The sequence below is a fragment of the Nannospalax galili genome, unplaced genomic scaffold, assembly GCF_000622305.1.
Source record: "Nannospalax galili isolate Female #2095 unplaced genomic scaffold, S.galili_v1.0 scaffold1685, whole genome shotgun sequence".
In the NCBI taxonomy this organism is placed as follows: Eukaryota; Metazoa; Chordata; class Mammalia; order Rodentia; family Spalacidae; genus Nannospalax; species Nannospalax galili.
The window spans coordinates 43,252-55,313 of record NW_008352830.1 but is presented as its reverse complement, the minus strand read 5'-3'; the positions used below and the strand labels follow the sequence as shown (position 1 = coordinate 55,313).

The 12,062-nt window shown below is 46.7% G+C and overlaps 1 protein-coding gene across 11 annotated transcripts in view; it reads left to right on the top strand.

Moving 5' to 3' along the window:
* Nucleotides 1-12,062, top strand: part of Dnm2 (dynamin 2) — a 98,096-nt gene that overhangs the window by 60,484 nt on the left and 25,550 nt on the right. For 7 of the 11 annotated variants that reach the window (XM_008850010.2, XM_029554532.1, XM_008850005.3 and 4 more), the window contains exons 9-11: nt 2,604-2,671; nt 3,255-3,393; nt 6,113-6,199. In XM_008850010.2, the coding sequence (XP_008848232.1) occupies nt 2,604-2,671; nt 3,255-3,393; nt 6,113-6,199 (294 nt within the window). Of the gene's footprint in view, nt 1-2,603; nt 2,672-3,254; nt 3,394-5,171; nt 5,311-6,112; nt 6,200-12,062 lie in introns of all 11 variants that reach the window. The other 4 variants (XM_029554535.1, XM_008850006.3, XM_008850008.3 and 1 more) reach the window with 1 other exon arrangement.

Genomic DNA, 12,062 nt, shown 5'->3' with positions numbered 1-12,062 from the left:
TCTGGAGAAGGTGGCCCCATGTGTGGTCTTCCTTCCTGCATCACACAGCTTAAAAGCTTTGGGCAGAACTATATGAAAGTTCCGTTTTCTTCCACTGACAGAAAAGATGATACATGGGCTAGAGAGATGATGACTCAGTGATTAAGAGCACATTAAATGAATGAATGAATGAATAAAATAAACAAACAAACAAATAAATAAATAAATAAATAAATAAATAAATAAATAAATAAATAAAAATTTTGTAAGACAGATGCTACATGAGGGCTGATGACATAGCTCAGCAGGTAGAGGTGCTTGCTGCCTAGCCTGTCGACCTGAGTTTGATCCCTGGAACCCACATGGTAGAAGGAGAGAAACAACTTCAGTAGGTTGTCCTCTGACCTCCGTAACATATGTATGTATAAACACACATAGAGTAAATAAAATATAATGATAAAAAATGATATGATACATGGGCCAAGTGTGGTGGTACGTACCTTTAATCCCTTCACTTGGAAGATAGAGGCAAGTGGATCTCTGAGTTCAAGGTCAGTCTAGGCTACATAGCAAATTCCAGGCCAGGGCTACATAGTGAGATCCTGTCTCGATTTTAAAAATTAAGAAATGGACAGGCAGTGCACAACTTTAGTCTAGGTACTTAGGAGGCAGAGGCAGCTGGATCTCTGTGAGATCAACGCCACCCTGGTCATGTTGTGAGTTCCAGACCAGCTGGGGCTGTATAGTTCATTGGTTGGCCATAGTGGCGCATACCAGTAATCCTAGCACCCTGGAGACTTGAACTAACTTTTTAAAGCTAGTCAAAAAATCAGTAGGTATGTGTGTGTATCTGTGCACATGCTGTGGATGGAACCCAGGGCTTTGTGCATGCTAGCCATGCAGTCTGCCAGTGGGTTCTCCCCCTCCCCCTTTTCTCTTGCTGTTTTGTGACAGCATCTTTCTTACTGGGGCTTAAATTCCAGGTATTTCTGCCTCAGCCTTCTGTGCTAAGATAGTAGGCTCATGCCACCTAGTGCACTGTGAAAACACCTCATTTTAGGAGCATTCTGTCCAGCATTCAATCAACGTCCTCTTTTTGGATCTCTTATTCACACTTTTGAATAGTTATGCTCATTTCTGTGCACAGAACTAGATCCTTGTTAGTTCCTCAGGATTCTAGTGTGTTAGAAGTTTTGGATGGCTGGGCGTGGTGGTACATTCCTTTAGTCCCAGCACTCAGGTACTGTCAATTTCACCTCTGCTCATATTAGGCTCTAATTTTGATCTTTTTCTTTCTTTTTTGTTTTTTTGTTTTTGGAGACAGGATCTTGCTCTGTAGCCCTGGCTAGTCTGGTATTTGCTATGCAGCCCAAGCTGCCTCAGACTTGCAGCAAACATCCTTCTAAGGATGTCTTCTAAGTGCTAGGATTAGGAGTGTGCATCAATATTCCCAGCTTCGAATCTTTTCCTCTGTGTGTGTATGTGCACGGGCTGCACAAGTGTGCCTCTGGATGTGTGTGTTAGGTGGAGACCAAAGGACAGCCTCCATTGTCATTCTTCATGTCCCATTCACCTTTTTTTAAAATTTTTTTTTAAAGTTTTATGTGTATGAGTAATATGCCTGCATGTGTGTAAGTGCACCTGTGCTGTGCTTTAATAAATTTTTTTAAAAAAAAGGTCTCCAGTGGCCCAGCCTGGCTTCAAACTCCTATCCTCCTGTCTCTACCTCTATAGTGCTAGGATTACAGGCAATACCCATGCCCAGTTTATTCTGTGCTGAGGATGGATTGCAGTGCTCTATCTATGCTAGGCAGATGTTCTACCAAACTGAACTGTAGCCCCACTCCCACTTTTTTTTTTAATATTTTATTTCTTATTTTTATTTTATGCATATGAGTGTATTGCCTGCATGTATGTGAGTGCACCTGTGTCATGCAATGCTGCAGAGGTCAGAAGAGGGCTTTGGATTCCCCTGGAACTGGAGTTAAGGAATGTTCTTAGCCTCCATGTGGGTGCTGGGAATCAAACCCCAGTCCTCTGTAAGAGCAGTCAGTGCTCTTAACCGCCGAGCCATCTCCAGCCCCCCACCTTATTATTTTTGGAGACAGGATCTCTCACTGACCTGGAACTCACCTAGTAGGCTAGGCTTATTGGCCAGGGAGCCCAAGGGATCTTCTTGTTTCCTCCCTCCCAACTCTCCACACAAATACCACCACACCCAGCTTTTTTTTTTTTTTTTTTTAAGTGTATTTTTTTTTTTTTTTTGGCATTGTCTTTATTTAGTATGTGGGGGTGTATGTGAATGTCAGAGGAAAACTTGTGGGAGTTGGCTCTCTCCTTCCTCCATATAAGTCCTAGGTATTGAGCTCAGGTTGTCAGACTTGGCAGCAACTGACTGAATCTCCAACTTTTTTACATCGGTTCTGGGGCTAGAACTGAAGACAAGCACTTTACCGGCTAAGCCATCTCCTCACTGTTCCTCAGTTGTTTTCTTTTAATTTGAACTTGTTAAATATTCTTTTTTGAATTAGAACCATGAATAGGAACAAACTTTCCCAGAATCTGGACCTGCTGTGGGGTATCCACAGCACCCCATCCCATGTATTTGGCTTATCTCTTTGCAGATGGAGTTTGATGAGAAAGATTTACGCCGAGAGATCAGCTATGCCATTAAGAATATCCACGGAGTCAGGCAAGTTCTGCAGGGAGTCACCATGCTGCCATCCCCTCCAGCCAGTTGGGGCCCCCTAATCCTCTGAAAGCACCCCATTGGTTAGGCCTTAAGGGGGCTCATGGGTGGTTTATGTAGCCACGTAAGCATCTCCTTGAGGGTTTCTAAGGACATGGTGAGTGGTGTGTCTCAAACTTTGTGACTGTCACAGCCCTTGGGGTTGTCTTCATCCCTTGGGGTGAAATACATGGACTTGGGTGACTGTATTCCCCAGAGAAAACTAAGAAAGCTCAGTGCAGATTTGTCTGGGGTGAGGTTGGAACAGAACTGAGTTATACTTACAGGGACCTGGTATGTGTCCCATCATGGGTCTCTGGGGGCCTCTTGGGGGTCCCCTCCATAATTCTAACCAGTGTAGCTGACCAGTTGTCCAGTCTTCATGTCAGGATTCTTGGATTGCCCTGTAGGTTCCCCAACCCTTACCCTGGATATGACCATTTTCCTTGTTGGTTTCCTGCCTGTACTTAAGAAATGGCTGACCAGGCCCTCTGTTTCTCTTTGACTTATCTCTCTCTGCTCCCCCACCTGGTCCGGATGTTTCTAGGACGGGGCTCTTCACGCCAGACTTGGCATTCGAGGCCATTGTGAAAAAGCAGGTGGTCAAGCTGAAAGAGCCCTGTCTGAAATGCGTGGACCTGGTTATCCAGGAGCTAATCAATACAGTTAGGCAGTGCACCGGCAAGGTACCGCACCCATGGACACGGGACGCAGGCTTGGTATCAGGCCTCAGGTTACCTCCATTTGCAAGAATCACACAGGGATGGGTGTATGTCATTCTTCACCCATTCATGAGGGGTTGGGGGTACCGGGAGTGTCCACAACCAGCCCGACCTGTTAACAGGCCTCCTGGGATCCTGATACCAAGCCTAGCATGTGTATGGTGGAATGGGGGTACCTTCTAGCTATGTCTCTTTGCTGCCTGCTACAGAAGCAGATTGGGGCACCCAACATCAGCTGCTGGAGGCCAAGCCTCTGTGAAGCTCCCTAGCTGTTATTTGTCACCCTTTTTAACAAATGACAAATGCTTGGCATCCTTAAGCTAGTCACTCCTCTGTCCCCGTGGCTCTGGAGAAGGAGCAAATGCCAATAGCATAATGAGAGCTGAGTGCCCAGCTTCACAAAGCTGCCTGGGCTCCTCAGTGGTCCTGCCAGCTCCTGCTGGGGCCCTTGCTAGCCCTATTCATCCCCACCCCCACACCCCCTGGGCCAGCCCATGTTCCATCTACCTGGTCACAAGGGCCTGGGTTCATAGGCACTATGCAGGATACACAAGCTGAAGGCCTGTTTCCCAGGAGAGCTTGCTCCTGCCAGGTGGCTGAAATGCTGAGGGGGGAGGGGGAGGGGGAGGGGGAGGGCGTCTGCTTGTGTGGTCTGGATGTCCCCGGCCCTCCAGAGTGGCAGGGAATTCCTGCTTCAGCTTTCTGTTCTATTACTGCAAAGTCCTCATCTGTTTCTTCAGTTGGACAGAGGAGAGCTGGGGTGTGGCTCAGTTGGTACAATGCCTGCCTGGCACACACAAAGCTGTGGGTTCGATGATCAGCACCCCACAGACTGGGCTGCATGGTGCATACCTGTTAGCCCAGCACTTGGGAGGCAGAAGCAGAAAATACAAGTTCAAGGTCATTCTTAGGTATATGGAGCATTTGAGGCCAGTCTGGGCTACATGAGTCGCTGTTTCAAAAAACAAAACCCAGAGGGCCTGGAGATATGACTCATCAGTTAAGAGCACCGACTGCTCTTGCAGAGGACCTGAGTTCAGTTCCCAGTATCCACTTGGCATCTCACAACCATCCTTAACTCCAGTTCCAGGGGATCCTGTGCCCTCTTCTGGCCTCTGCAGACGTTGCATGAATGTGGTACACTTATATACACACAGGCAAAACACTCATACACATAAATTAAAATTTAAAATTAAAAAAGAAAAACCCAGCCGGGTGTGGTGGTGCACGCCTTTAATCCCAGCACTTGGGAGGCAGAGGCAGGCGGATCTCTGTGAGTTCAAGGCCAGCCTGGTCTACATAGTAAGTTCTAGGACAGCTGGAGCTACAAAGAGACCCCGTCTCCAACAAACCAAAAAAAAAAAAAAAAAAAACAGAGAAGTTGCTAATTTTCATACGAGGGGCTGCTGTCACAGATGTGATCATTGAAGACACACAAACATACAAACACACACATGTCTGACTATGATGACAATGTCTTTTAGCACAAGTGACCTTGAACTATAGCCCAGCCCTCTGCCCCCAAGGCCTTGATGATTGGAAGCAATTTTGGGGGCAAATGCAGGTGCAGGCTTCCTGGCGCTTGCACTAACCAGCTCATTCTTGATTCTCTCTCTCTCTCTCTCTCTCTCTCTCTCTCTCTCTCTCTCGTCTCCTGTTCAATGTGTGTTCTTGTGTGTGTGGCCTGCTGTTGCTCCCTGGGTGTCTTTCCACCTCATCCTGCCCTCCTCCGCATGACCCAGGACGGGGCTCTTCACCCCTGACATGGCCTTTGAAGCCATTGTGAAAAAACAGCTTGTAAAACTCAAAGAGCCGAGTTTGAAGTGTGTTGACCTCGTGGTCTCAGAGCTGGCCACAGTCATTAAAAAGTGTGGTGAGAAGGTAACAGACTTCAATCTTCCCATACTCCCCATCAGTTCCCCACCCTATCATCTATCTCCCATCCATTAGTGTCAACCCTGAGCTCCTGGACCACCCTGCTTCAGGGGAACCATGCTGGGCAATGGCAGACTTCTAGAATGGGGGAAGGATTTGGGGGACTAATGGAGACTGGAGACCTTTAACATCTCCAAATGTTCCCATGAGCCCATAGGAACAAGGGGTCCCTTGCTACCACCACAGCAGCTGTGGTGCATTTTAACAGTGTCTCCATTTCCCCCAATTTATGGATCTTCTCTAAACTCAGGAAATGTGATGCCACCCACATGTGTGGTTCAGGTCACTCATTACTCTTCATAAAAGCAAGGGGCTTTGAGGGTGTTTGCCACTTGGGTGCCCACCTCACAGTGATGGTTTCCAGCAAGGAGATCCCCTGAGCTCAGTCACCCACATTGTCATCATTCCCAAGCAAGGCCCTCTGTGCTCCTACCCTCATCATTCGGGCTGGGCTGGAGGGGGCTGTTGGACACCTCTGGGTGGCAAACGCATGTCACTTGCTTTCTGTCCCATCTCCACCTTCTGCTCACAAGCTTTGCAGAGCAGCCATCAGCATGCTTGACCACCCTCTTCCCCTCTCCACTCCACTGTACCCCACTGGCCTGCTCCTGTCTTTCAACAGCTGGGAAACAGGAGCAGAGTGGGGACCTGGTGATGCCCCCCCGCCCCAATTCCCTCCCCTGCCTCATCTCTCATGGTTTATGTCCCAAAGACCTCGCCAATGCACCCCTCTTGCTTGCCCCCCCAGCTCAGCTCCTACCCTCGATTGCGAGAGGAGACAGAGCGAATTGTCACCACGTACATCAGAGAACGAGAAGGGAGAACCAAGGACCAGGTACTGTATGGCTCTTGTGTTTGCTTTTGTACATGAGTCTTGGGCAACAAATTTTGAGAGTATAGTTTTATAAAATTTTTTAAAATAGCTGGGTGTGGTGGCCAGCATGGCCTACATAGTAAGTTCCAGGCCAGCTGGGACTACAGGGAGACCCTGTCTCAAAAAACCAAAAAAAATTTTTAATTAAATTTATTTATTTATTTTGTGTGTGTGTGTATTTGTCTGCACATGTCCCTAAGCATGCCTGTGGAGGTCAGGACAACTTCTCATGAGTCAGTCAGTTCTCTTGTTCCACCATTTGTGGGTCCTGAGGATGGAACTCGGGTCATCAGGTTTGGCAGCAAGCACCTTTACCTTCTGAGCCATCTCTCCAGCCCCTAGTTCTATGAGTTAAAAAAAAATCATGTAGTTGGGGCTGCAGAAATGGCTCAGCAGTTAAGAACACTGGCTGTTCTTGCAGAAGACCTGGGTTCGAATCCCAGTACCCACATGGCAGCTAACAACTGTACGTAACTCCAGTTCCAGGGGATCCGACAACCTCTTCTGTCTTCCTCGGGCATTGCACTTACCTACATGCAGGCAATACCAATTCAGTCTAGATACATCCTAGATAGCCAGGGACATGACTCAGTGGTAGAGCCTCTGCCTAGAATCCCCCAGTGAGGGGCTTGGGTGTGTGGCTCGGGGATAGAGCCCCTATGTTCCCCCAATGAGGAGCTAGAGATGTGGCTCAGGGAGGGAGCGCTTGACTAGAATCGCTCACTGAGGGCTGGGGGCATGGCTCAGTGGTAGAGCCCCTACCTAGAATTCTCCCAGTATGGGGCTGGGGGTGTAGTTCAGTGGTAGAGCATTGGCATAGTATGTACAAAGACCTGGGTTCCATTTCTAGCACTATACATACATGCGCATGTGCACATACAGACACACAGATACTCAAACACACACATGCACGAGGCTTCCCGCCCCCCCCAGTCGTTTTTGAGACAGGGTCTCACTGTAGCCCCAGCTGGCCTGGAACTCACAAGATCCGCCCACCTCTGCCCCGAGTACTGGGATTAAAGGTGTGCACCAACATGCCCAACTCACATGAGGCATTCTTTTTAAGATTTTTTATTGGGGCTGGAGAGATTGCTCAGCAGTTAAGAACACTATTCTTCCAGAAGACCCAGGTTCGAATCCCAGCACCCATATGGCAGCTAACAACTGTATCTCCAGTTCCAGGGGATCCGACAGTCTCTTCTGTCCTCCTTGGGCATTGAACGACACGGGTGCACTTACAAGCAATACACACATACACATAAAATAAAAATAATAAATATTTTTAAAAAATTTTTATTATCATTGTATGTGTATATGATATGGTAGATGTTCTTGCCACTGTGCACATGTGGAACCTAGAGGACAGCTCTCTGGAGTTGATTCTCTCCTTCTACCTTTATGTAGGTGTTCTGAAGATCCAACGTAGCTCACCAAGCTTGCAGTTTAAGCGCCTTTACTGACTGAGCTATCTCATCATTCCCCAAAGATGTATTGTGAGGCTTGCTGCTCTAGCTCAGTTGACAGAGTGCTTGCCTAGTATCCATAAACACCTGTAATCAGTCCCCATCACCCCAAAAACTGAGCATGGTAGTACACACCTGTAATCCCAACAGTCAGGAGGGTCTGAAAATCAAGGTCACCCTTGACTATAAAATCAGTTCCAGGCCAGCCTGGGCTACATGAACCCTTATCTCCAAAAAAAGAGGAGGACTGGAGAACTGGCTCAGCATTTAAGAGCACTAGCTACTCTTGATGGGCATGGTGACACACACCTTTAATCCCAGCATTTGTGAGTTTAGGCAGATGAAACTGTGAGTTCAAGGCCAGCCTGGTCTACATAGTGAGTTCCATGCCAACTGAGGCTACAGGGAGACCATGTCTCAAAAAGACCAAAAAAAAGAAGAAGAAGAAGAACACTGGCTACTCTTGCAGAGGATCAGAGTTCCATTCCCAACACCTACATGGTGGCTAACAACCATCTGTAACTCCGTTTCTAGGGGATCTGATACCTCTTCTGGGTATTGCATGACATGGTATACTTTCTCATATATACGTTAAAAATAATAAATTTTTAAGCATTAATACCAAAAAAAATAAGAAAAGCGAACAAAATGCATCATCATTTAATCTATCTACTATGATTATGTAGGCTGTATTGACATGTTTGTGTACTTGCAAATGACCCTGTAGATGTAGTTAAGTCTTTGTTAATTTTCTCAAGGTAGAGATGGGAACAGGGATTGCTGGAGCCTTTTCCCAGGGTGTTTTGAATAGACTCTCATAGGCCAGAGCCTGTGGCGCTGGCTTCTCTGCTCCAGCCCAGTGTCTGTGGGATCCATGTGTCACCTGCTGTGGTACTAGAGCCTGTGGCACTGACTTCTCTGCCCCAGCCCAGTGTCTGTGGGATCCGTGTGTCACCTGCTGTGGTGCTAGAGGTTAGCTGTTTTTCATTGTTCAGTTGTTTCCGGCTGTGGATAGACTGCAGCTTGTTAGTCCCTTGCCCACCAGAGTCATGTGTCCTTGAGGGCCTCCCCACTTTGCATTGGGCTCATTGGATTCTCTGTGAGCCCATCTGTTGTCAAGTGACCCCATAGCTTCTGTGGTCTGGAAGCTGAATCTATAAACTGGAAGATCCAGGCATGGTCCTTGATGCTGGTCATTCCTTCCTGGAGGGACTGAGGCAGATAGGGATACACGGTAAGACTGTCTCAAAACAAGGGCTAGTCCTGGGACTCAATTGACAGAGTGCTCGCCTGGCATGCACAAAGCCTGACTTCCATCTAGTGACCACGTAAACCTAGTGTGGTGGTGCATGCCTGTCACCTCAGCACTCAGGAGGTGGAGGGAGGAGAATCAGGAGTTCAAGGTCATTCTTTACTACATGGTGAGTTCAAAACCAGCCTGGAATGCATGAAGCCCTGCATTAAGAACAGGAAGGAAGGAAGGGAGGAAGGAAAGAAAGAAAAAGAAAAGAAAAATCAAGTCATACAGGAGAGCTGGCTCAGTGCAGAGGATCCAGGTTCAGTTCTCAGCACCCACATGGCAGGTAACAACAGTTTGTAATTCCAGTACCAGAGGATCACACACCCTCTTCTGACTTCAGCTGGCACTTCATGACATGGGTGTACTTACATACATGGAGGTGAAACATTCAAACGCATAACTTTTTTTTTTTTTAATTCAGCTTTTGGACTGGAGAGATGGCTCAGCAGTTAAAGAGTACTGGCTGCTTTTGCACAGGACCTAGGTTTGATTCCCAGCATCCACAGAATGACTAACAACAATTTGTAACTCCATTTCAGGGGCCTGACGGACTCCTCTGGCTTCCAAGGGCATTGCACAACATGGGTGTACTTATATACATGTAGGCAATACAGTCATACACATAAAATGAAAATAATAATGGGGCTGGAGCAATGGCTCAGCAGTTAACACTGATTATAGCCAGGCATGGTGGTGCACGCCTTTAATCCCAGCACTTGGGAGGCAGAGGCAGGCATATCTTTGTGAGTTCCAGGCCAGCTGGGGCTATGGGGAGACCCTGTTTCAAAAAGACAAAAAAATAATTTTTAAATAAAAATTCAGCCTTAGGGACTCCCTCCACAGAATACCTGGCTCTTCCCAACAAGCACCAAGGTCTGAGCACTGTGTCTTATTAGTGAGTACCAGGAGGCACACTCTGGAAGGAGTGGCTGGCCCTGGGCTAGTGGAAACCTTTTGAGGAACTAGAGCCCCTCTGTCCAGACAGCCCAGAGTAGTCTTAATGGGAACCAAAGCAGAAAGCTGTCCGAGCCCAGGGTTCTCATTGACCAAGCTGAGCCTGGGCAGACCAGGACAGCCATCAGTCTGGCAGGCGGGGCAGGAACGGGGTTGGCAGTGGTGAGTGTCTGTCAGAGATTAGGACTGCAGTCTCCCTGTGTGTGCACAGGTGAGTGGGCTTTTGGTGTGTGTGTAGTGCTGGGTTCTACCCACATGACAGATAAAAACTCTACCTACCACTGAGCCGTATCCCCAACCCAACTTTTAAGCTTATTTTACTTTGGGGACAGAGTTTGTAGCCCAGGCTGACTTTGAACTCATTGAACACCTGTGACCATGAATTTGTGATCTTCCTGCCTCTACCTCCTAAATGCTAGAACCAACTGTTGCATTTATTCTATATGGTTATGTGTGTGTGTGTTTGTGTCGGGGGGGGCACTCAATCCCAAAGGCTAATTTGCAGGCATAATCTATTATGACTGGAATTGGAAGCTGACTGGAGAGCACCACAGTGGTATAGCTCTCACCTAGCATAAACAAGGCCAGAGAGAGGGAATGCCCACACTGCTTCCCACCTGCATCTCTGTGTACCCTTATTCTGGTGGGCATATGCTATGGCCTTCCTGCTGGGCTCTTACCTGGTAGGATTATGGGAGTGTACCCCTGGCTAGCAGGTGCAGGGAGTGTGTGCTGCTCTCTCCTGGTTGTTTTAAGAAGTTTGTGTGCTTGCTCATCAAGGAGTCCGGGGGGAGTCATATACCCCTCCTACCCAACCAGTAGACCTTAGCTGCATGTGGGGAGGAGCTAAGGTTATGTAAGCTGAGAATGGCAGAAGGTAACTCCATTTTATGCGGCTGTCAGAAAGTCACAGAATCTGTCTGAGTCTGGACTTTCTAGGGCAAGCATAAATGGGGGGTGCCCACTCCTCTGTAAATAAACCCCCACCCTATGCTCTGTTTAAAAAAAAGAAAAAGAAAGAAAAAATGATAGGTGTTTGGATAGATAGATGAGAGGGATCTGACTAGACTGCAAGTGGATGGACTTGCACTGGGGAATGTCTGGGGACACTGACTTGACACAGTGGGCCTTAACACCCAGGACAGAGTATATGGGTTCCAAAGGAGGGGCTATGGGAGGGTGCTGGTGGGGACAGGGTTATAAAGATGATTCAGATTGTTTGAGATATTCTGTATGAAATACAACAAAATTTAATAAAAACAAATTAAAAAATACTAATAACCAGAAGCAAAATAATAAGGATGAAAATGAAAATTAGCACTAGACTCTCCAAAATTAAATGAACCAACAGGAAAATAAATGTACTGTGTTGTATGTGTACCTAGAGTGAAGCACCCTGAAAAAATGACAAGACTATTGCAATCAGCAAAGCTAATTTCATGAGCTTCACATTGGGTGAAACTAAGCCCAAATAAATGGGGGTTCTGGTGTCATTAAGTTTACATAAAACTCAAAACAGGAAAAGTTAAGTTACTGGTATGTAGAATCACAGCTACCTTTGACAGTGAGGATGTGTGTAGAAACTGGAAGAAGGGCAGCAGGAATTATTTTGATGTGGTTGGTTGGTAATGATTTCATGTTGATCTTGAAACTGGTTACAAGGATCTAATCTATCTTGGATTTTTCTTTCTAAACGTATATGATTTTCCAATAAAAAGTTTACTGTCCAGAAAGGGAAACAACAGAATAATTTCTTTGGCCTCTGGCAGCCACTTATCTCTGGAGCTCAGAGGTCCCATCATGTGTAAATAAAGCAGTTCAAACAAGATGATCTTCAGATTTCTATTGCAGAAATGCTCTGATTCTAGAAGAGATCACTAGTCTCTGAACAACAAAGTGGATCAATAAATCTGTACTGCCATCAACCTCATGTTGGCAGTCGAATCTCACATCCTGCCCCCTTACCCTTTTCTTTTTGTAAATAAGAAAGTTCTAGGGTTTTTGTAGCCTCTCTAACTCAGAAACTGGCAGGCAGGAGGGAGGGAGGGAGGATAGATAGATGATAGATAGATAGATGATAGATGATAGATAGATAGATAGATAGATA